The sequence below is a fragment of the Tyto alba genome, unplaced genomic scaffold (genome assembly GCF_018691265.1).
Source record: "Tyto alba isolate M040663 unplaced genomic scaffold, T.alba_DEE_v4.0 Super-Scaffold_6, whole genome shotgun sequence".
Taxonomy (NCBI): domain Eukaryota; kingdom Metazoa; phylum Chordata; class Aves; order Strigiformes; family Tytonidae; genus Tyto; species Tyto alba.
In genome coordinates this window covers 16,057,313-16,083,031 of record NW_024881327.1, presented here as the reverse complement: position 1 = coordinate 16,083,031, position 25,719 = coordinate 16,057,313, and the positions used below count along the sequence as shown (strand labels likewise).

General features: G+C 40.0%; 1 protein-coding gene across 4 annotated transcripts in view; it reads right to left on the bottom strand.

Moving 5' to 3' along the window:
- Positions 1-1,938: 1,938 nt before the first annotated feature.
- Positions 1,939-25,719, bottom strand: part of BANK1 (B cell scaffold protein with ankyrin repeats 1) — a 155,178-nt gene continuing 131,397 nt past the window's right edge. For 3 of the 4 annotated variants that reach the window (XM_042808398.1, XM_042808394.1, XM_042808397.1), the window contains 6 exons: positions 15,999-16,067; positions 12,754-12,935; positions 11,053-11,116; positions 9,528-9,598; positions 6,091-6,140; positions 1,939-2,557 (listed from right to left, as the gene is read on the bottom strand). In XM_042808398.1, the coding sequence (XP_042664332.1) occupies positions 6,096-6,140; positions 9,528-9,598; positions 11,053-11,116; positions 12,754-12,935; positions 15,999-16,067 (431 nt within the window). In that variant the 3' untranslated portion in view covers positions 1,939-2,557; positions 6,091-6,095. The remainder of the gene's footprint in view (positions 2,558-6,090; positions 6,141-9,527; positions 9,599-11,052; positions 11,117-12,753; positions 12,936-15,998; positions 16,068-25,719) is intronic. The other variant, XM_042808395.1, reaches the window with a different exon arrangement.

Below are 25,719 nucleotides of genomic sequence, written 5' to 3'. Positions count from 1 at the left end.
GTGCTTCATTTTTTAGCGAGTGGGAATTCCCTGGTTGTGATCCCAGCTGGAACTGGTGCTATGCTTGGACGCTGCTGAAACCTGTCACGCTGGCGCGACGGTCCTTGGTGCGCTCAGAGCCGTGCTGGAACGAGGCAGGGAAAGCAGAGAACAAGAGTTGTTTTGTTATGGGTAACCCTGAACTACCCCGGGCTGGAAGTGGTGGAGTATCACACCATGCATTACAGATAAAAATGCTTGTACAGACATGAAGTATTTTTTATTTCCTGAAGGGAACTGCACTCTGGCTTCTGGTTTGGGTGCCTGGCACTGTTGCTGTATTGTTATTCCTCCTTGTCCCTAGGAAACCCATGGTGTTTCCTTGATGTAGCTTTCTGTGCTCTATTTTTGTACATTGCCCCTTGTGTTAGTTTTTTACCACTGACCTCAAATCTCTCCATTTCCCAGGTGCCCTCTGAGGGGGGGGAAAAGGAGCAGCTGGGCAGCTTCCTCTCCCTTGGCAGCACCGAGAGCACCTGGATCCTGCCTGGAGGCCTGTGGGGACTGACCCCCCTGGCCCAAGAAAGCTCCCTTCATCTTCTCTGCTCCACTAACAAGCAACAAACTTCACAGAAGGCACCAGGTATTGACATGAAGAAACTTCATGATTTGTATTCTCTTTTCAATTTATATGTTGGCTCCTCAGATACACTGACTAGCTATGTTTATAAGAATATAAACGGTTTCTGGGGGAAGGGAGGGGAACCTCTTAAGGAAATGAACAGCTTATACACATTTAGATTTCCAAGTAATTCTCTCCACTCAATTTCCATTTGGCCAGGTAAGTCATCACAGGTCCTCTCTTGTAAAGCCTGACAGTCTCATGTCCCTCAGTTCATAGACGCCAACTGTACTTCCAGAGCTGGGACACATTACCCCCCTCGAAGCTTTTGCTGTAGTTCAGATGGCTCCAGAGAAGCCTTTGCATGGCATACAAAGCTATGTTGTCACACTAATACAGCAGCCACTGAATATTTATGACTTCACAGCAATACATCTGCAGTATTTGTGGGAGTGTTTCTAACAGAAATGTGGGTTTTCCTCAGAGGACAGATAATTTCCTGAAAATGTTTAATTGACCCATTTACAATAGAATTTTAATTAGCTTAAAGCTAGACACGGGATACAAACTTGCAAGATTCTGTCATTATTTTTAAATCTCACCAGCGTCCTTTTGGCTTATTTTTACTTGTAATGGTTCTTGGCACAATAATTTGTTGAAAATGGGAAATCAGTATGACCCCCAAGGCTCATAAGTCTGAACATCAAATCCATTCCCCTCTTGAAATTTGGGTGTCACATTAGCATAGTGTTAAGGAGCAACATTTATTTATATTTAAGTTTCTGATTGTAAGTAGTTCCCAGTTTTCCTAATGAAAGTTTAAGTGCAAGCATCTCTTAGTATGTGCAAAGCAGAGATTGAACACTAGTGAGAGCTTGAGGGGAGGCTTGCTGTGAGCAATTCTGGTTCCTAAAGATGTCTGTGAATAACGCACAGCTAAGAGGTTCATAAAGATTAAGATCTCTGTGGAGGCAGTTTTGGCTAATAGCATGTTTACCTGCTTTTTAAAAAGGCTTGTGCAAAGCTCTGACAACTAAGGTGGGGGAAGTCTGTTTAAGCTCCTACTTATCTGCAAGTTAAAATATTCTCTTATACCCTCTGCAAGTTGCATATGAGATTTTTTTTCCTTTTCTGTGTAATAGGGCAAGTCATCTTGCATACTCCTATATCAGCATATGCTCACTTAAATTTTGGAGTATATCAGTGTGGAAATGCCAGACCATTATATGCATTAAGCATATTTATTTGTTTACTTTTGCAGTATAAATGCAGTAGAGATTCTTTTGGTTTTGGTTTGGATATCACTCACCTTAAGGAACTTATTGAACAAAACACAGTTTCCTTGTAAACTCAATTCTTGTAATCACTTTAATGCATTAGTAGATAAGTAGTACCGATTTACATAGTTTGACTTTAGAAATTAGCTTTACTTTGAGTATAATTGTTTAAGCTAGTGATGGAGTACAATTATTATTCCTAGGAAAGACAACTTTATATAGGAAATTTATAGAAATATGTTTTAACAAAAAGTAAAAACCACATTTTTTTTGTATTACACCGTCATAATCTTCGTAACTTTTCATTATCTTCCCCTTGTGGATAAATTCTACTTTTAAACAACTACCAAGCAGTGTGGAAAAACTGAAATGAGTTAAAAAATAATTAACCAAAGCACACAATACATCTTTTATATAAATCCTCAGCTGTCATCTTGAAAAACAATCGTCAAAGAAAAAATACAAAATTCAGTGCTGACTTTACAAGAAGTTTTAATTTGCTTTAGTGATACTGGGCTGCTTCTAGCCTTGGCCCAGGTGAGAGATTCCAAGGTGCTGAAAGCGCAGGGGCGATCTTGCAGCCACGTCGCCGCGGTGTGTGCGGGAGCCTGAGGCAGCTTGGAGACAAGGGGGAGTGCCAAGCAGAGCAAAGTGATGTGCAGCTGGCTGAAGAATCGCACTGTAAGAACCAATGAAAAATGCCCATTACTCAATTAGACTGGTCGGGGTTGTTTGGAGTAAGATCCAAAGACTGTATTTGTTGAAATGCGTACGAGGGAATCGGGACCTCAGTGCGCTCCTTCAGACCCACTGGTCTCCTCCCGCCTTGCGTAAGGAAAGTGGGATGACCTATGGGCAGGCATGAGCAGCATGGCTAAGAACCTGGCACCAGGGTTGGAGGCTTGACTGCGTGGAGAGTCAGAATATTAGCAACAGAAATGTAGTTTTTGAATGTTTTGTATGCAATTTTTTGGTAAATGATCAAACACTCAAAGCTCCCTGCAATTAGTCAGAAAAAAAATAGCAGTCTCTCTTCAGACACACCTTTTTTTTACAAGGAAGGTCCAGTCCTCCTAAGTGGTATATACATTCGGTGGTGTACACACTGTATTTCATCACTTTTAGAAAGAATACTGGAGTCTTTAAGAAAAAAACAAACAAACAAACAAACAAACAAAAAAAACCCACCCAACAAACCAAAACTTCATTGTGTTAGGTTAGTACTGGAAGCATAAATTGCAGGCATGTAGTTACTTTCTCAGAGAATTTTATAATTTCATCTTAAAAGCATGTTTTCCAGTGCATGTGGGTAAATGAATATTCCCCTTTCATCTCTGTTATTTTTGTGTTAATAAGATCTCCTTGAAAGCTGTGTAAAAAAGAGAAGAAAAAACCCCAGCCCCCAAACCGCCAAGTTTCTTTAATCTTGCCAGGGCCATCCTACTGAGTCAGAGCTGTGGCATGTGTGGCTCTGCATAAACTCTTTGCTTTTGGAATACTGGTATATTTAGTGCTATGATATTATAAAGCCTCTAAACCAATCTGAAGACAGAAAACAGCAAGAAAGCTCTGGAGAGGCCATACTTTGCTCAACAGGACCACCTCAGAGTTTGGTGTGGATAATTCGCAAACAAACAGAATTAATTGAATGTGCTGGGTAAGTTCTATTTTGCAAGTTATTCCACATCCAATTCAACTTTTCTCTCCTACATAACAATTTTTTAAAAGTGACAGAGATCACCTATTCTGATCCCAGGGGTAATTCCCCCCGCCCCCTGGCATGATTCATCTCACTTCAGCAATCTGAAATTTATAAGCAACTCGGCTGTTACCACGTTTTTCGTAATAGTTTTCTCCAGCTTCAAAGCTTTTAGCCATTTAGTGTAGGTGACTTCAGCGCCACTCAAGGAAACAGGGCTGTTAGGAAAGCCCATGTAGGAGTTGAGCTGCCTCTTACAGAAGGAGTGATAATTTTCCATTTTCAGGTCATGGCATAAGTAGTTTTTTGGGTATTATGAGAACTTTGGAGGAGGGGGGCCTGAACAAGTGATTTAAAGGATAAGCAGCAGCAGAGGAGGTACCTGTTGTTTATGGTGCGAGCACTCTACCCCCGTGAGCAGAGCAGTTGGCTCCAGAAATGAGACACGGAAACACAATTTTCACGAGGACCAACTGCCCTCTCCTTTACATGCGAAGTGTGGCAGAAAAGACCTCACTGAAGAATATCCATTCTCAGTGCTACAAAAACAATGCTACAACAGTAGAGCATGTTATTCCTCCCACTTGGAAAGGTTGGAGAGGCAAACTGAATCAAAATAACTTTGCTAAGACAGCCTTTAAAATTGTATTTGCCTTCAGGAATAAATTATTTTATCATTTTGTTACTGTGAACAAATATTAACCTATTTTATAATTCTAGTAATGCAAAATTACAAATACTACTGATATATAGAATGGTAAACTTGAATTTTGAAACTTTTGGGTCCTAAACTCATCTGAAGGAAAGGAAACTGAAGACAATCTAACTCTGACTTTTGGAGCTGTTCAGCACAGACTGTTCTTGCAGAGATCAACAAACTGAAGAAATTCAGTGCTGTTATAAATAACAGAAGGATTTTGCTTTCGCTAAAAGTAATTAAACAATTACTTTTATTGAGTTAGGCTAAAGCTGTTATTAAGTTAGTAGTGTTAAAATTATAACAGTTAAGCAAGCCTTTTTTGATCACAAATTAGGCATGTGGTTGCGCATTGTGGGGAGTTGGGCAAGCAACAGGATGGGGGGTGGTCTGTGGTTAGGTGTCATGGAAAGGGCTGGGGAAGAATGGAAGCTAGCCAAAAAAGAAGTGAAGAACTCCAGATGAAGAGGAACCTGGACTTCACTGCCCACCCACCCCCCCAACCCTCCCCGAGAGCAGTGGAAAAGTACTGAGAGAGACAGCCTTGGAGAAACAAAGAAAAAGGAACTGTGCAGGTGTAAAGAGGAGAAAACCTGCCATTTTTGCTTAACCAGTGAAATCTCCTGGTGGCTCTATAAAAAGAAGCCCCAGCTGGGTCGGGGCGCAGGCCGTTGTGCCCAGTGCTGTATTCTTTGCTCCACTGACTTTGTCCCCAAATAAAACTTTTTTTTTTTTTTATATATATGAGCTTGTTTCTCACAGTGCCTAAGAAAACCAAGGGATCTGAAATTTGTTAAAGATCTCAAGGAAGAGATTTGCACATTCATTAACAGAATGCAGACATCCTTGTTCTTGGCCTTAAACTTTCAGTGGTAATAGTCCTTCCATGCATAAGGAAGGTTGCATGTTTCCTTTATTTTCAGAGGAATTAACAAAATAAGAAATTTTCCAGGTGATTATTTCACTGTACCCTATTCTTAGAATGAATGCAAGATAAGTCATGAAGTCTACAACCTCAGCTGGTGATCTAAATTCAGTTCCAGGTAAGTTTGGTCTTGGCATGGATGTTAAAAACTGAGCTGATTTTAAAAAAAAACACAGAAAGCAACCACTACCATCCCCAAACCTAATGAATGCTCTAAAGCAGATTTATTTACTTTTACCTCCTAGCAGCAAGCCTGATGATCAAGTTGCACTTAAATGTAGACATGTAGTTTTAAAACTGCTGAGATGTACATGGAAGCACACAGGTAGCAAACAGTAATTAAAACCCCCAATTATTAAAGATATCATTAGATGCCCAAAACCAAGAAACTCACTAACACAAACATCAGAAAATTCTGCTGTTTGTGGAGACAGCATCATCACCTGCAAGCTTTCCAGCACTTAAACGACCACTGGTCTCTTGGTTAGTCAGCATTTCTGGAGACATCCTTGCATTTATACCTTTCAACTTTATTTTGGTATTGAATGTTTGATTCTGTATGTGTGATCAGTGTGTAGGACTACACTCTAATACAGCTTTTGGTTGCATAAGCTCAACTAGTTGCAACAACTAATGGGAACTCTCTTCAACTGCATCCACAAGTCGGGTAGGTGTGTGCTTGCAAATCTGCCCTGTAGTAACAAAGACAAAATAAGTTCTAGTATAAACCAGAATGTATGATGATTATGGTGTATCTGGTGAAATCAGGCCTCTGAGATGCCCTTCCAATCTACTGTTACGTACACGCCCTCTGATTGAAAGTACTTCCACAAGCATTAGTTTCCATGACAAATAATGTCTTTGTGTGTGTGTTCATATACATGCTCTTACCTCTGTTAATTAGGCATCTGTTCCTTGTCTGTTGGGTTCCTAGTTGGAAACTAAAAAGAAATAGATGTAATTAATAAATAGTAATGTATATCAATGATAAATTAGGCCAGTGCAGAATGTCTTTCAAAGATGAATAATTCACAAACACATACCTAGGATGAGTCACTTTCTATCTGTTTTATTTCAGATGTGATATACAACACATACCCCTGGGAACAGGGGAGCAAGAGACAGCCACAAAAATAGGCAGGCGTTGTGTGGGAGAATGACATGAGGTGGGTTTTGTACAAATCTTACTTCTACCATCATGGCTGGTTTTTACTGGTGGCAATTAGGAGAGGCTGAGGGGTACAGAGATATTCAGTTGTCTTGGTGAACTCCTCAGTCAACCGTTTCACTGTGGGCTTGCCTCATGAAACCTGATTTGGTGACAAATGGGCAGGAAACTGATTTTTGTTATGTTCTTTACTTTAAATTTGACATAATGTGAAGCTACAAAATACTTAAGAAACTGGAAATAAGCCAGTCTAAAGATGTGGCTTCACAAGTGCAGTGGACACTATTGTAAACTACCAACAAATAAGTATTTTCAAAACTAGAGGTCCTGATTGTTATGCATGATGTTGAAGTAATGAAGAAAAAAAAAATTATTTTCTATAACTTCCTCACTCTCCACACATACAAAAGCTTGCATGTGCTTCAGCATCCTGAGTTATTTCCACTTTGCTAACTGGGTTGAGTAAAGAAGTTTTAGTTTCCACGCATCCAAATGTCAAAATCAGGGTCTGTCATTGTTCATCTTCCTATTGACCTATCAGAGACAACAGAAATTGGTTAATGTGCTCAAAATTAATTACTGGGGTTTTTTATTTTTCAGGGAACACTACCTGTAAGATGTAGTGGCATCAACTGATGAATAAGCAATCTTAGCAACTTGGACTAAACCCAAGGTACTGATGAGGGTTGAGGAATGAAGCCAGGCATTTAGGATAGCAAACGTAATCAATAACCTGCCAGTTTGTGAAAGGTGCATAGTGCTCTTCTGAGTGCTTCTGGATGAAGCTGAGGAAAAGATTTGGTCTTTGGCAGCTGGCTGAGCAGACTTCATTAAACCAGACCTGCTTTACTGTCATAGACATCTACAAATCTGGAAATCAAAACCTGGAAGAAAAAATTCTGTGGAGGGATGCCTTTACTGCAGTGGATGACCTGGCTGTTTACAGTGCCTTACAGGAGTGGGTCAGGGTTAAACAGTCTATAGCAACAGAGAGAGTTGTCCAAGAAATTGTCCCCTTGGATATGAAGGCCACTTCCAGTGTAAGTACCTACTGATTTCAACAGCTAAGAAATAAACTGTTTCAGTTGAGTTCCCTGTGGAAAAAGCTTGTGAGCTTTCCACAGCAGGTGACCTGTCTTGCCAAGGAGCCCAAGATTGGAACAGATGCTAAGACTGAATTGTTCATTTGCCCCACAGGTATATTTGTCACTGGAGGACTACTAAGCATCTGACATGTTTCCCAAGACTTACCTTCATTTAAAACTATTATGTAAGTTTCTGGCATTGAAATAATGATAATTATGATGATGACAATAATAGTGTCAAGCTTAACACTTGCTTAATGCAGTATTGGTCTTCTGAAGTCCATCTGAGTTATACTTTGTCTTCTGTGCCCTCTATCTTGCTCATTACCTAGCAACGAAGCAGTGACACCTACTCATCAGTTCTTGCTGCTGTGCCAAGAGTGGAGAACAGAGTATCAGTTATTCCTGGTTTTGATGAGGAATCTTGCACTACACTAGCTGTATCCCTAAAGACCAAGTTCAAGGCTCTAGAGAGATTAGCTATGAGGGGATAACTAACTATAAGCAATTCAAACTATCTTATGTAGTTTCTGTGAGCTTGCACTTATTTTTATATGCTGGATGACTAAATCTGTGGGATGTGGCACATAAGGTGCCATAATGTAACTGCAATAGAAGGCAGATTCTGAAATCTCATTTTCAGAAACAGCTAAATGAGATTCACATAGGTAATTCAACTGTCCAAAGATTCAGAAAGCTATCATATAGGTTTTTTAAAAATTCCCACGTGCTACAAAGTATAGACATGTAATGCATGTGAAAGCTGCATTGTCTTTTAAGACTTTAAAGGAAACTTGTCTAGTCATCCTTACATAAGTGTTGTCTAAGCTGCTGCCATTCATTCAGTTAGTGGATATGCACAAACCGAAGACTCTCAAGCCTTAGGGGCAGAGGTAAGGAATCGGTTACCACAGCGTTAGCTGAGGTCTAACCAGGTGTGGATGCTCATGGCTTGTGGGAGCCCACAGCAGCAGCACGCGTCCACCTCCGTGCAAGAGCCCAGCACCCATCCACCTCACTGTGAGGAGCATTTGGTCATGTCTCCCAGGGGAGAGCTATGGCCGAGAACTTCCAATGCTGAGACATACCTCATCAGTTCAACTGTTTCAATTCTGTTGTTCTCTCCATTCTCCCTGTAGTATTTCACAGTCGGCAGGGCAGCTTTCCAAACAGTGTATAAGCCTTGCTTATAGATAAAGTTTCCCATAGGCAATAGGCTACTTCTAGTTTGGTCTATTGGTGGTGTCAGGAAAGATGCCAAGGAAAGCCTTAAAAAAATCGGCCAGTCAGATTTCAACATGGAGCTTCTGTCCCCAAATCATTATTTATCATTTTTATTTCCATGGAATTTTATTAAAGGTATTTTTTGCTGCTGTTGTTCTGTTGGCTAACATCTCACTTCCCTTCTTGGAAAAAAGGTAAGATATTATCAATATCTACAGGCAAGACCATGTGTATATTATATAGTAATAAGATAAGTCATTGTCTGTGCCTGTACTTTCAGCAAATGAACATTCTACATGCTTAGTCCTTATTTAGTTGTTCTTAAAATAGTTTTTTGTAGATATTTCATTCAAAGAGTGACAGAACTTTTTGCTTTGCAGTTGATTTTTTTTTTTTTTTTTTGGGGGGGGGACACACACACACGACGGTGTTATTCAGTCCTATATTAAACTGTTGCAAAATGAGACATGAACTTTGAGATAAGCATCAAATATTATAATGGAAGACTGAACTGAGTGCTACTCTCATTATTAACTTTCATTACAGTGGAAGCGAGACCAAACTTATCCAGAAACTAAAAATTATGTTCCATACTAATTTACAGGAGCTATTTTCTTTTCTCATTAAAATAAGATCAACTTCCTTTTCTAACAGGCTTCTGATATGATCTCTTTAAATCCTTAATTAAGTCTTCAAAAACCATCTCCAGAAACGACTATCCAAATCCTGATTTCAAACATGGAATCTGAAGAGAGAGCTCCATGTTTTTAAAGGTACAGATGGAGGGTCTGTATACAGCTGTAAAAAATAGAATTCATTAAACAAATCAGAATGCTAACATTAATACATACCGCTTTATTAAATGGCATGTGGAACAAAAAGTCTCTCAAATGAATGCTGTCAGGTCTGCTTCCCTTAGGAACTACGAAAGAGAAAAGAACATGATTGTCATTTTTTCTTTCAGGCAATTTATGTCTGGACTTAGGTATTGGGCTTCTGAGATCCTTCTTTACTCTTGCCATCAATATGCCTCCAGCTGTAAAGGGAGTTCCATCTTTTTATTTTCAAGAATTTAAATCTCTGATAAGAAAGTGTACTGGCCAAGACAGGGGCCTCCTTAATGATTCTTCCCATTGTATTTCTGCAGTACAAAGCTGCTGATTTATTTGCATATCACAGGATATAAGATAGTGTAACAGAGGGCAGAGAGGTTAAGATCAGAAGGGAACAGTGATCATTATCTGAGTTACTGGATAATGTCACAAAACTTACAATTCTGCTGTTGATGCTACATTTTTGCTGGTATCTCTGGAGAGAGAGGGCAGCTAGAGAGGTAGGACTGATGTGGCCCTGAAAAAAAACCCTCAAGACAAATACTTTCCAAAAATCACCTTCATGTCGTCCTGAGCTCTGCCTTGCCCATAGCAAACAGATGGTAGGAACAACTGCGGTGATCTCAGGCCCTCAGGCTCTGAGAGCCTTGTGAAGGCCTGCGGACTGAGCCTGTGCCCTTATCAACCAGGGAGGATATTATAGCCAAAATATAAATAGTCTGGACTGTAACTTTGCCACTGGGCCAGCAAGAATTTCCCTTAATTACAGTATCTCACAAGTCCACATAAATACAGCACTGTCTAATAGATTAATGAAAGCCGTACTGTGGATTACTTCTCCTCCTTTGCAGTAAGGAAATAACATATTTAGGTGATAATTTTAAATAGTGATATGGTACTAAGTTCAATGTGAAAAAGAAATACGAAGTTTCCCTTCCCAGAACAGGTATGTACTGAAGTTTATAGAGATTGTAGGCCTAAAGTCAATATCATCTAATACAATCATTTCATAACAACAAGAGAAAATAATTTGCAAGAAATGCAGGTGATTTATACTGCTGCAGATGACATTCAATCACAAAGGGAAAAAAGCATCTTAAATGACCAGTGGTACAGCTTTTATTAATGACTTGCAATACTAAACTACAGTAGCAGTGAAGAGTTCATCAACAATCTGCAAGTGCAAAGTGATAGCTGATTCACAAATAAAATATTGGAGTCATCAAGTAAATTGTTCTAAAGAAACCATCTACCCTAATTGTGATGAAGCAGTAGGAAATGGGCTACAGAAAAGCTGAGCCACAAAGACTCGGTAAATTTTCTGCCCCATTAATTCTTAGTGAGCTCATCTTTGGGATGAAATCTTGACCCTGCTGAAAGTCTGATTACACTAAAATAACTTAAATGTGGTCAGATACAGAAAATGCTCATTACAAATTCAATGCCCAATCCAAAAGTCTGCTTATGTTTTGGATCAGACCTCTGCAGTATAATTACAGTTCAAGGCTTCAATATTCTGAAAGGCAAAGAAAGTGCAACTTACCATTCAGATTTTCCTTTTCTAGCCTGTTTCCAGTAGTGGTGTCTCTAAGGTGGTGCACTTTTTCCTTTAAGTAAAAAACAAGCATAAAAGCAGCTGCAGAATTAAGTAACGGAAGTTTAGTGTAGAAATAATGAATAACTATAAAAAGCTGGATTCCTTAGCATTCTGAACAGCAAGCTTCTCTCTCCAGGAAAATAATTTTAAAAGACTGAAAAAATGTCTATGATGTGCTGTAAGTAGATGCTAATTTTAGCATTTATACCTAAGAATCTCAAGGAGTTTCTTCCCATCAGTGAGTTACACTGATTCTGGCACTAGATTAAAGCGGCTTGGGGGTTTATGTTTTTTATTTTGGACAAGCAATTTTTCCTCAAAAATCCCAGTGAAGACCAGACAACTACAGTGATAGCATGAAGTAAATTCACCACATTCATATTGGGGGTAACAGTGAAAGACTTTCCTACAGTACAAAACCAAAGACAAGTCACACACGGCAGGCTGGGTCCGAACCGCCACTCCAAAGTAGCTTTTCCCCTGAAGCGGTGAAAACAGGCCAAGTAAATCCTCCTTGAAATACAGGAATCTTATAGTCAACCAAGAAAAAAAAAGACGACTTACGACTTAGTGCTGCCATCTTTGCACAGATTAGATACCACCTTCCTCCACAAGCAACCCCCCTGACTGAGAGAGTAATACCAGCGACTCCCACCTGCGTGCTCGGCTGCAGGCCGGCGGGCAGGGGCACCCCCCGCAGCCTGGCACCGCTGCCGAGCGCCCAGTGCTGCGCTCCTAAACCGCCCGTGCACTTCTGCTGTTAAGTGCTCCACTGCGATGACAAAGCTCGTACTATTTTTTTCAGTAAATGGAAATACAGAGAGCATTTCATCTCTTCTTGTTGGCAGCATCTGATAGCTCTCCCACTCTGTAGAGTAGTAGACTAGCTTTGGTTTTCCTCTTTCTACTAAATGCACTTGAAGGACAAAAAGAAAATATTTTTGTTAATGCACAACCTCATATAAAATGAGGGCGTAACCTCTTCCTTCAGCTGTCTTGTTAAAGGTAATTAACAAACCCTCTCACCGTGCCTTTCTCCTTAGCTTCTAGCTTTGAAGCAGTTCTTTCAGTGACTCAGTGTGTGGGCTTTTGTAAATCCTGTTTTTGTGCATCTCAATTTACTCCATACATTGAATATAAAGGAGCTGAAGAACACTGCTAACAATTGTGAATTTCATTAATTAGGTTCAGCACTTTCAGATAGGCATAAAGCCTGATGTAAGTCAATATATATTAACAATGTACGCTGGATATAGTTAGGTTTCTGTTACCTGACAATGTTCGATAGCACATTTGGTTTGTTCAGCTATAGAAAGCTTGTGGTTTCATAAAAGATGCACAGACCTAAGCACTGTCTAGCAGTTTAGAACAAAAGTCTTAGAAGATGAACATATTTACCTTGGCATTTTAACCAAATGCAACAGCACCCAAAGTTAGGCAAAATAAATTCAGGAAGCCTCTCAAGTAATCAAACAACAAGTGGAAATGAGTATCTGGAAGATTCAGCACCATAAGCAAGTTCTCTGCGAGCTGACGGGCACATAAATCACAACTCTCATTTTTAACCTCACATGTAGGAGCCAAGAATTTGGTTTTGGAACTTCTGATCAAGATTCCTGTCAAGAAACATAAATTTTAGACTCATACCTGTTGAGTGGACTGGAGTCTCTGTTTTTCATTCTGCCACTGTTTAAATCTGTCAAGGGCTTCATCCACAGAAATTACTCTCTTTTTCACCTGTTCCTGCAAGTGAATGAGTTCCTCCTGTTCAGCAGGGATGTTGTATTTCACAATGTTATCAGTTACTATGTCAGTGTGGCCTCTGTGTGCTGCTCGACAATGTAGAAAGATAAAGGTAGAAAATATTACTAACCTATTTCATTCCTTTCTCTATGATGCAAGCACTTTTTTCAACAAAGGCATGTAAGCAGTGACGTTATAATCTGACATCAGTAAAAACACAGCATCTTTAGGGTGGCTCCCCCCTTCCCTTTTCTTCCTTTCTATTTGTTTTGGTTTTTTGTTTTGTATTTTTTTTTTTTTTCAATGAGAGAAATGCAACAAATCAATGAGAATTCTACCCTTACTCTCTGGCAGCAGAACAGCATGTTAAACATTTCATTTATTACTATTTCCCTGATCCATGGGTTCTCCATTAGTCAGTTCAAATAAGAATGTCCTTCTAGAGCTAAAGCTATAATATTGACAATTTAAAGGAGATTGTTGCTATGTTAAGATAAAAAAATATCCACAGTGCCTTTTCTTCCCTTCCTTCTCCAACTTCACACATTACATTTCTCAAAAGCTGGAGCTGAAATTTGGTCAGGAAGCATTTTGAAATTTCACATGATTTCTTTCCCTCAAATTTTTAAATACATTGCAGTGACAAGAAACCATTACTTCCTAGTCCTCCTAGAGATTACGATAAAGGTGCACAACTGAAGGGAAAAGACAGGGAGGTGTGTGTTACCAGAGTCACAGCTGTGTATCTCCAGGATACCAATACTGAAATGGCTGATCCAGAACACACGAGCAGCCATGAAGTGGGACTCTGCCAGCCCTGCATGAGGCTGTCGCAAAGGTGCCATAGAGCACCCATTTCACTGTACAGCGAATGCAGCCAGGACAAAAGTTTAAGTGCCAAGTACGATTTGTGTAGTTTTTTCTGCTGTTACGCACCAGTATCTTGATTCTAAGTGAGGAAAGACTGTGCAAAGGGAAATATACTACAGAAGTGAGAAAACAGCTACTGTGGCTTCTCCCACTCCCTCCTTTTAATCATACTAACACATATTAGGCATGAATCTCTACTCATTTGCATCTCAGATAATCTTTTCTATTTTGATGGAGTAATGATCCTAATGCCTTGCATTGGTAAGATTATTTGGACATCAGACCAGTTTAAGCAAAACTGCATTTTTTTGTATCAGCAAAAGGGGCGTGTGTGGATATTTCCTCAGACCCATAAGAACTACTCTGTTTTATCATAGAATCACAGAATAGTTTGGATTGGAAGCGACCTTTAAAGGTCATCTAGTCCAACCCCCTCTGCGATGGGCAGGGACACCTTACACCAGCCCAGGGTCCTCCCAGCCCCATCCAACCTGGCCTTGAACCCTTCCAGGGACAGGGCATCTACCACCTCTCTGGGCAACTGGTCCGGTGTCTCACCACCCTCACAGTAAAGAGTTTCTTCCTTATATCCGTCTAAATCCACCCTCTTTAAGTTTAAAACTGTTACCCCTTGTCCTATTGCTACAGGCCCTACTAAAAAGTCCCTCCCCAGCTTTCCTGTCGGCCCCCTTTAAGCACTGTAAGGCCGCTATAAGGTCTCCCTGGAGCCTTCTCCTCTCCAGGCTGAACAAGCCCAACTCTCTCAGCTGTTCTATATAGGAGAGGTGTTCCATCCCACCTGATCATCTTTGTGGCCTCCTCTGGACCCTCTCGATCAGGTCCATGTCCTTCTTATGTTGGGGGTCCCAGAGCTGGACCCAGCACTGCAGGTGGGGTCTCACCAGAGCAGAGTAGAGGGGGAGCATCCCCTCCTTCAACCTGCTGGCCACACTTCTCTTGATGCAGCCCAGGACAGGGGTGGCTTTCTGGGCTGTGAGCACACATTGCTGGCTCACATCCAGCTTTTCACCCACCAGTACCCCCAAGTCCTTTCCAGTAAGGCTGCTCTCCATCCCTTCATCCCCCAGCCTGCATTGATACTGGGGGTTGCCCTGACCCATGTGCAGGACCTTGCACTTGGCCTTGTTGAACCTCATGAGGTTCACACAGGCCCACTTCTCGAGCTTGTCCAGGTCCCTCTGGATGGCATCCCGTCCCTCAGATGTATCAACCACACCACTCAGCTTGGTGTCATCTGCAAACAACTCCCTGAGGGTACACTTAACCCTGCTATGCTGCTGACAAAGATATTAAACAGTACTGGTCCCAGTACAGACCCCTGAGGGACACCGCTCGTCACCGATCTCCATCTGGACACTGAGCAGTTGACCGCGACCCTCTGGATGGGGGTTCCTCCACTGAACAGTCCATCCATCAAATCCGTATGTCTCCAATTTAGAGAGAAGGATGTTGTGGGGGACTGTGTCACAGGCCTTACAGAGGTCCAGAGAGATGACAGCTGTAACCCTTCCCTACTCCACTGATGTAGTCACTCCATCAGAGAAGGCCACTAGGTTGGTTTGCAGAGGTATGCTACCAATATTCCAACATAATAAGATCTAGAAGGCCCTGTATTCTTTTCCTAAGTGGTTTAGCATTCATGAAAAGTAATGCCACTAGCACTGGAGACTGCAGTTCCCTGCTGCAGAAATAAATAGGCCACTACCTGCTGCTCTATATGCTTTAATCCTGACCTGCTACGTGTTAACAGAAGAGGGAGGAAGAATCTTCACTCAGTGTTCATTCATTTTGTACATAACTGTTAATTATTTTAGGGTACCATTAATGGAATTTATCGCAGCAACATTTTGACGTGCTGCAACTCAAATAACAACTAGACTGCCACAAGTAATTCATTCTACATGGATCTTGGGGTACCCAGGAGAGAACTGTTGCTCCCCACACTGCTGCCTTCCCATGGCTGGAATTAGTGCACAGCTGAGCCCTCCTGTCCTTCCTTTTCTTGGTTTTAATCAGAATGGAGAAAGGAAACAGAAAAGCGTAAAGTAATTCTGCCTCTACAAATCTTTCCCACAAGACTGTAACTTCTACTTTTCTTTCTTTAATCTGATCTCTTAATGCTGCAGCAATACCATTAAGGATATAAATCATGTGTGGGAAAATAGATGCTAAATCAGTCAAAATCAAGTCACAGCAAATCTCTACTAGTTCTACTGAAAAGCATCGAGGCAGTTAAGGAGCTAAATTAAATTCCATACCGGGCTTCCTGGCATCGCAGTACGTCCTGTTGTTGTCACTGGGCACTTGACTGGCCTTTTGCTGAAACACTACAACAAAATTAAGAATAGAAGGAAGTTGGTGGAAAATAGCAAAAAAATACATCACACATTCTAAACGAAGGAAGGAGGCTCGTGAAAGCAGGCTGGAATAAATTTCTTGTTCTAGCCTAGGAGTACTCAACCCACTTGTCAGTCTAACGGTCATTACTTGAAAAATTGTTCTGCTGCACAGAATGGCAGGGTTACTGATATTACAGACACCACGTCAAGAAGCTTCGAAGAAAATAAAATAGACTTATCACATTAACATATTACTTGTTTAGAAAAATCAGCTAGATCTTGGAGTTCTTCACATGGTACAGACACTTACTGTAACCTGTTTCTTATTTTATGGGGAAAGATAAGGCACAAAAAAGAATAGTATTAGGCGAGAATAATGACACTGCTTAAGAAAGAATATGTGTATATTTTTGTCTACTTTATTCACACACTAGGAACAGCAAAGTACAATCACTTACTCTGTTAGTGTAGCCCATCATCCCCATGCCTGTGAGGTGCCCAGAGTTCAGCCAGCCTGGATACACCCCGAAGTGCTGCAGTCAAACTTGTGCTGGAGGCCTATCTAAAACCCAGAAGGTGGAATTGTTTGGTTTCTGAACTTAGCCACTGCCATATAGGCTTTCCCTCTTCAGTCTCAGTTCTGATTTTAGCTCAACAATCCGATAATCTAAAATAATTCCTTCCCATTAAGTAATCTTTCTGACGTCACTGCAATGCAGCAGATGTGTCAGTTCAAGGGAGCAAATACTTGCTTGGGGACCACGGCCCGGCACGGGGGAGCTCTGCTCAGGGGGCAGAGCAGGCACGCTCCGCACGGTACCCGGAGTCCTGGCTTCTTGCTCCCACTGACCAGGGAAACCCCGTGCGCCTTGGTGGTTTGCTCCTGGTCAGCCTGCTCGGGCTGCCTTGTACGATGCTTCCACTTCTCCCCGGGAAACCTCTAAAACGGGTGATCAAGACCGCTGTGACATCCAAGCTCTGCACGTGCAACATGCAGAGGTGAGGAAGGAGCAATTCCTGAGGGTGTATTTTCTACACTGCAGAATAACGTCTTTACGCTAACTCCTGAGTAGGCTTGCATGGAAGGTGATGATGAATGAAAACAGCTGGGGACTTGATGTTCCTTAAAATGTTCTTAGGCTAAATGGAGAGAGGAACAGGCAGCACTATCTGCTGATGTTGTCTCCATAGCTTCAGCCTAACACTGATAGATTTTAACTTTTGTAATGCCCTTCTCTGTAATTCTCAAAGAATCCTGCTAAATATGGTTGCAGTGTTTTCTTCTATACTTGAAACAGTATTCTCTTTTTAAAGAAGAAATTAAAATAACCAGAACACATAAGTAATGCAGGCAGCCTGAATTTTACTGCATAAGGAGGGGAAGGGATATACTCAACAATGTCCCTGATTGGAAAGCACTTTAATTGATAGGCTTTGAAATTTCTGCTGAGTTTTGCAGTGTTCAAGTAATCAGAAATGGAATTACTCTTCCAGTTCAAAGTAAAATTGTTAAAACCACTTTACATGCCACATCTTGCTGAAATTATTTTAATTGGCAGCAAGTATTCAGTGTGGGTGAGGTCAATAAAAACAAATTCCCGTTTCTGGAATGTCTGGAAAGAGGTATGCACACACCACTGTACAACTGCCACAGGCTTAGGGAAGACACCATCAATTTACTCTTTTATTCTCACATTCTAATTATTTATGAACTGCTTGAATACAGTAGTGAAATGAAAGAAACGGGTAATCTTGCACGGGGATATATTCCATTATTTCTTATGGAAGATAAAGTGAATATTCCTTCAGTAAAGTAATATTAATATAGAAATTTTTTTAAATGTCAGAATGCCACAGCCCTTCGACTGAGGAAGGATATATGTTTTTATATTTTCAGAGCCTCTCTGCTATAGATAATCTGATTTAAAAGTTGCAGTATTTCTATTATGCTTTTTACTTAATGTGCACCCCTCAGTAATATCTTTATGATCTGAAAGAGAGTTCTTTTGAATTGTTAATTACATTGTGACTGGCTGAAGTACCCACAGATGCTTGTAGGTCAGAATCTACAAATTAAATGTCCTGACCCAATACATGCTATATAATTTTTGTCTATGACGTATCTCCTCTCTCAGTTTCTCAGAATTAAAGGCGACTGAGAGAACTAATAAGTAATTCCACTTTATTCCCTCTCCTCTCTTCAGTTGCTGCAGGACACGAAGTTCTTTGCATGCCCTCAATACATTTTGATGTCTTAGGTGGTAAGATCACTTTTTAGGAATGTAATGTAACCTCAGTATTTCCCCCGGAAAGCAAACTCAGAGAGTAAGAAACACTGCAATATTTTCTAGTAGGACATGAAACCAGAAAACAACATTTTAAAAGTATGACAAAGCACAAATTTTGTGGCAAATATGCAGAACTCTGGGAAAATTCATAACAGAAGTCTTGGAAACTGAGTGGGATCCAAGGAACTCTGAATTGCCCTTTTATCTCAATCAGATTAGCTACAGACATTGTTTCACACTGTCTGCATGGGCAGGTAAATAATGTTACGAAGCTTGAAATGTGGTTGAATATTTTCATGGTTATCACCACAAATAGAAGGGCTAGAAACATTTGAAATCTAAGTCTCTTGTGTATAGGTGTCTACCAAGAAGAGCATTTTATAGTCACCTACTCTGCAAAAAACTGTGATGAATATAAAGGGTCCAGAAAGAGAGAATGAATGTTTTTACAGTAGCTGCAGATTGACAAAAAGAACAGGAATTTGATTTTCAGAATTAATTAAGGTTCTAACACAAAGCCATAATGGTAAGGAATCATAGATGCACTATAACAATTCAAAAATTGCTTAGTGATAAGGCCAGTAAGAAGTGATATAATTAGCAACACAGGCAATCAAAACATGGAAAGAGTTACATTATGAGAGAAGATAACTTATATCAGTTAAGAGGCAATGATCAACCAAGATACGGTTTCTAATTTACTTTACCCATCTAAACTATGAGGGATGTTGCCTAATTTGCTGCATTAGAAAATTACCTCTAAAAAATCAAACAACAGTTTGTCACTATACACTAGTGATTTAACTAAAGCTAGATCCATGAACCTACCCTCTGGAAGAATATGTGAGCTAATCATACCTAATACTCATCTACTTACTCAACACTTTCAGCAGAACAAACACAGAACAGAAAAGACACAGTGAAAAAAAAATCAATAAATATCACTAATTTGAATTCAGTTTGCTTAGGGAAAATCAAAATGCATTTATTCATCAGCTTCGTTGAGCTGATGTTCCAAACAAAATTATTGCCATGACTGTTTTATTTAGGAAACATTCAAAATTAAAATCTAGGGGAACAAAATCTTTACAGAAACACAAGACTAAGTGATAATGCAAATTAATTAATACACTAGGGTTGCACTTATTAACACATTTCAACTCAGTTGCAAATTACAGTGAGTTTGTAAGCTTCCTCCTTGTTCTTAGTAGGTTTTTGCTTCATTCATTTTAGAATTGTCACACAACTTACGATTAATGGAAGAATGAAGAAGGAATGAATTGCTAGTAAGGGTATGTTGCAGAGAGAGAATCCTGTCTTTGCCCACTCCATTTTTTTTCCCCATTATTTAAACATTTTAACATTTAAACTGTGTGTGCATAGTACCTAGGCAAATAAAACTTGAAAGCTCTTTTTCTGGTAGGGATTAGATTGTAAATTAGATGTAGCACAGCAAGGGATGACAAATACACAGAGAATACTAAGGAAGGAATATAGTAGAATGATGCTTATTATTCAGGAGATGAGAACTCTGCAGATGTTTGTTCACATCTTTTTAGATCTCATTTTCCTTTTGTCTGTTTTGTTTGCTAACACACTGAGCATCACTCAGCATGAGGACTAGGTGAGGTCATCAATCCAATGCTAACCAATAGGTTTTATGAGAGATGATTAAGGACTACTCCTAAAATTTATACAAAATATTTCACATATTTAAGATTAAACCAAAAAATTCTAGTGATTCATAACATTAAATCAACTAAGGAAGCGGGACACTGTAAACAGTATAGACTTTTTTATTTTTCCAAGGCAACACACCTGAGCACAGAATAAAAATGTATCGGCACAGCTCGTGACTCTGGCCTAGTTAGGTCCAAGCTTTGTGGAGCAGGGATGGCTGGGCTGGGCTGGGCAAGGTGACAAAGGTTCCAGTGCCAGAAGCTGCCCTGTCATGGTAGCATCAGCGCCTGAATGAAGGCAAGGGGAAAAAGCCTGGGCAGTTTTAACTGTACTGGTGTGAGAAAACCAGTGACCACACCTAAACTGGTACAGAAGTTCTGATTTGTTCTAAGTATGCTGCCTGACACTGAAGACATTTATGAGAACACACAGCAGTCATTTCATCAGAATAAAGACTAGATGATGTCAAATGCACTTGCGAAAATATCAGACTGCCATGTTGCCCCATTATTTGCAGGGGCCCAATGCACGCTGCCTGAGTTTTTCAGCTACAGCATCACATCCACTCATCACAACTCACACAGACTGTTAACAGCCTCTGCCTTCCACAGCCACATAATTAAGTCAGCTGAGATTGAAAAAACCCAGTTTTCTTAGATCAAAAGTAAAATGACTTTAAAAAGAATCAAAGTGTAATGACAATGTGAAAACATTAACCCAAAAATAAACATCTGCTCACCAGCAAATCTCTTCCCAATTTGCAGTGAGATTCTGAGTCTGTCAAATATGAGCTCACGTCTGTTAGAATCCCAGCAACCTTGCTCATGGAGGGACCTCAGGAGCCTACACAGAGACAGCTCCCCTACACTGAGGCAAGATAATAAAAGTAATACAGGAACCCCTTCTGTAGGAAGGGGTAAAGAGTGAGTGAGAAGAATAGGTGGTCAGTTTAAGGCTGTGGTCAATGTACTTGTTGTACCACACAGAATGAAGAGAACTCTTCCACTGTTGCTGTTGTCAGAAATTTAATTTAGTGGATTATAGAAATTGGAAGGAGTCTAGCAACATAATCTAGAATATTTGCTGCAGCATGTAAAACCTGAATATACTTCTGCAGTCCCATTTTTCTTTAGTAGAGGAAAGCAAAAGGGGGAAGTCTCTATATCTGGTTTTACCAGAAATATGCTATTTAGAACGGTTTGCTTTTCAACCAGGCAGCATCCTTTACATATTCTCTCTCTGTGTACTTTATTCAGTACATTTTTCAATCTACTGAAGTTAAGATAGCAAAAAATCTGATTGAACGCAGTGGATGAAGCCAGTATACACCTCCTAAACAGGTCTGTAAAAACAGTCAAAGTGCTCTAAGACAGCTGAACAGTGGTTCCTAGTATTTTATTAACGGAAAAACACCCTCAAGTTGGGGATACATAATGAAATTCATCTGCAGTGCAGTACTTTATTCTCACTATAGGAAAATACTAAAAAATCCCTCTGTGGGACATAAATGTTTTGCAGTTTGCATGGGCTCTGAGGCTTCACTTTGGAAACCCCTGCTTCAGAGCATTTAAACAATCTGCATAATAAGAATTACTAACTCAGGATGTGATCACTACAGTTCCCAGTAATCAGAGTGATAAGTTTCCAAGACACTAGCAGTTCTGTTCTGGAATTTGTTTTTTCCTTTCATTTGGGTTTATGTTGTCTATTCTGTACATGAGATATTCTGCTTCCCTAAAAATATCCACTGGCTGCTACTTCTTCTGCATACTCTGTGATTTTGATGAGCAATGAGAACGCTATTCTCTTCTGGGATAGTAACTAGGAAACATATTTTTCCACCTCTAACTTTTAACCCTAGTGTGAAGTCCCACAGACAGCTATCTTTCAGTAGTAAAATGTTTCCAGTGCACAGAAGGGAAATGCATTCCTCCAGGGATTTGTGAGAGGTTTGCAAAGAAACAAAGGCTATAGCACATTAAGTTTTATTTATGCTGTTGTAGGACAGGTGTCCTTGCTGCAGAAACCCCCTCTCATATGGGTGGTCTCTGATAAGAAGTAAATGATCAGACCAGGAGAGCAATGTAATCCTTAAGCCCTGAGGCAGTCCTAGTAGGTCAGACTTCAGAAATAGTAGGGAGGCATCACAGAAACTCATGCACCTCTCCTAAGAATACACTGGGGACTTCGATTTTCAGCTCAGTCAAATCTGGTATCGATAGGGAACATTAAAATTGCACTGTAAACTGGAAACACAGCACCTTCATACATTTATTTAACAGTTGTTTTGGCAGCTCACAGTTGAAAAAACACTGAAATAATCTACAAAGGAATACTAAGCACTTGAAGAATGTAAAGAGAGCACACTAAGAGTGCACACCATCTGGACAGCTAGATATTTGGCACCAATTTGCAGCTCCATTGGTTAATGAGCCTTTCACACAGAAGGCAGAATTCTTGCAGTGGTCTAAATTAAAGAATAAATGTACTCTCTGTTTGTTAAAGATGAAGTACATTTAGCAGTCTTTAATGCAGTAGTTTACAAGTTCATTAAAATTTTAAAATAGAATAAATGAAACTGAGTAAAAGTGATTAAAACACGTTTTAAATCTTTCAACTCACTCACCTTTCCCAGAATTTATTTGTCAGCAAATTCAGGTCAGATGCTCAAACCATAAATTGCAGTAGCTCAGTTATGACAATTTGCATCACTGAGTGTCTACCTAGGTTTCAAAATGTAGATCCTGCTCTGAAAGAGACTTAAAAAATGGGCTTGTGAAGTTCCATGTTTGTTTTCTATAGATCAAGAGTTCCACTATCCTATTCTGCAGAGTACCAAATGGTAATCGACATGCAACAGGCTTTCTACCTAGTGTAAACTTGAGCTTCCATGGATTTGAAAGCTACTTATTACAGAGAGGGCTATCTACTCACTTTCTTTGTTGCTAGTCTCATGGAAAAACCACCACTTTTGCTTAAAGGAGAAGATACTCTGTTGTAACTTCATGGACTTCCATGCGTGGTGAAAGTCCTTATGGGGATTCAACCACTTGACTTGTCCTTATGGATGCAGAAAAAAACAAAACAAAACAAAACAAAACAGAAAAGGCACCAGCACAGAATCCAAGAAGCAAAAGGCATTTCTGCTATGCATTGCTTACGCTTTTTTTTTTTTTTTTTTTGCCAATAAATGAGCCTATAATGTTCTATTGCCTCTGTGGGTACGTAAAGGGCAAAAAGAAATCCTCCTCTTGCATCTCTGCATGGCACTACCACAACCACCCCTGCAATCCTTGGGGCACAAAGCTCGTTCTTTCCATGAACTTGCAAAGCACATGGAGATCCAGTTGTGGGTGACTGCGTAGCCTTAACACAGCCCTCCTCTGCGTGTCACATTTCATTCTCTAATCCCATTTCTCCCACAGGACCCGTGTCTTACAACACCAGGAGGGAACAGTTCTGAAGATCAACCAGAACTGTGCAGTGAAGACAACCTGTTTCTTACAGGAAAATTACTTGTTTTAGCAGTTAAAAGGTATTTAGTGAACGGAGGGAGAATACAGAGGAGGGAAGGGTGCCTCAGTTAAGTAACTAAAAGTTGCTCTGCAGAACAGGACTTCTCTCTCCAGCAAAGCCCCAGCGTAACCCAGACAAGTCATTTAAGCCAGCAATCGGGCTCGTGAATCCCTAACTTGAGGGTGCTGACTAGACACTAGACTAATGATTTCATCTGAAGTTGAGCACTCGTAGTGGCCACTGACATCAATGGGATCTCTGCTTTGACTGAGTGAAGTATTATATAACACTGTTAATCTCAAGAATGGCATCTCAGTTACTTCATATTGGGCTTCCAAAAACTCAGTGATGGATACAGAACAAATCAAAGGTTTTATCACAGAAGAGTCTGAAACACCACACTGGACTTAGGGCAGGTACAAATTATATTTTAAACAAAAATGAGAATGAAAAACACTTTTTTGTTTTGCATCTTATGCTCACCCACTTGAAACACTATATAAACCAAAATATCTGTGATAAATAACAGCACATGGCTATATACTTAAGGACTGTATTGTAATATTTGTGGCAAGGAGAACAAAGTAAAACAGCAAAACTAGCTCAATTCTAACTTTTTGATTATTTGACTTTGCAACTTCTGCAATGCTTTTTTTTAACATAATAGATGAAAACAAAACCTGAAACTATAATAATTTCATTTGAAGAATGAAAAATGTGTATATGCACTAGCCAGAGTAATTTTATTTTACACTGATTAAATTATAATGCAATGGCTGAAAACACATGCAGATTTTAACGATGGACTAGAATGAAATTTTTTGGTTCTTACAACAGAAACAATCTTTTTTTTTTTTTTTTTTTCCCAATTGTAAGCAGTTTTAGTATAATAAACTGGAAACTGGGATATTGCTGGACTGGACGAAGAATTTTTTAACGACTATGGAGAAGGACAAAAATTGCCAATCCAAGTAGCAAGGAAAAAATCTTTCAGCTGAAGATATATCACTTCTGTCTAAAATGTCACCAACTATCTCGGGAACCTCTGCACAAAACAGGAGAGAAACTCCAGATGTGGAGCTAGCAGGATGGCCAGGCAAAAGAGAGGCCTGACTGGTCAAGTGAAGCTTTCTTGAAACACTCCCACTTTTCTCATTTATTCTATAAGTAAATGAACATCACCCAGAGGCTGATTCCACAGAACAACAGGAAACTAATCTGCTTACCACTACCTGCTTTTAAAAGCAAAGCTAAAAACCTCGGGGATGTGCGTACGTGTGTATATACACAGTGTAAAAGAACCACGGTACCATCAAAGCAGTTCCTCCGAGAGTCTCTTCCTTAGTGAACAGTTAGAGTAGATAAAGCAGGAACACTCTAGTGCAATAAAAGACAGTAAAAGCAATCTCCGAAAAAATGCATCTTCACAGTAACGGTTTTCAAGTCACTGGCCTGTCCATGATGACAGAGGAACAAGGTTTGAGGCACTGCTCTAGCAATCTGAGTAAAAGCATCCATTTCAGGGCTTCTGTAGTTGTAACAGGCCCCCTATACACATCTGCTGATCCTGGATTACACTTTAACTTCTGTAATGATTCATCCTTATACCTCCTGAACATGCTGAAGAAAGAGCAACTAAGCGATGAACGCATTAGCCCACGCACTCTGGCCCTCAAGTGGAATTATACCGCCTGGAGGAAGATTGCTAGCTGGGAGAATAAAATAAATCGCTGTCAAACTGGCATGAAAAAGGAGGTGCCTCTCTGTATTTGGTAGGATGATTTGGGCAGTATTAATCCTGTTTTAGTGCAAAATGTGCCGGATGGAGAAAGCAATCTACTGGTGTCCTTTCTCAGCATGGTTTTCTACCATTTATTCTTATGCATATTCTTACACATTGGCAGGTTTTTGTGAAGGAGGATGGAAATGCAAGCAGTATGGATTTTGGGGTTTACACAGACATTTCTGCAGTAGGTTCAATGAAATTCCTTTTGTTATTTTGAAATTTGGCTTCAGTCTGAACTGGACTACAAGATAGCTGAAATCTCTTCCGGCCTTACATTTCCATGAATAAGCTCAAAAAGGTCCCACAGTTTTCACAGAAATGGTAAGAGGACATAATCCTTCCTTAAGTGGCCATTTCTAGCATCTTGTAC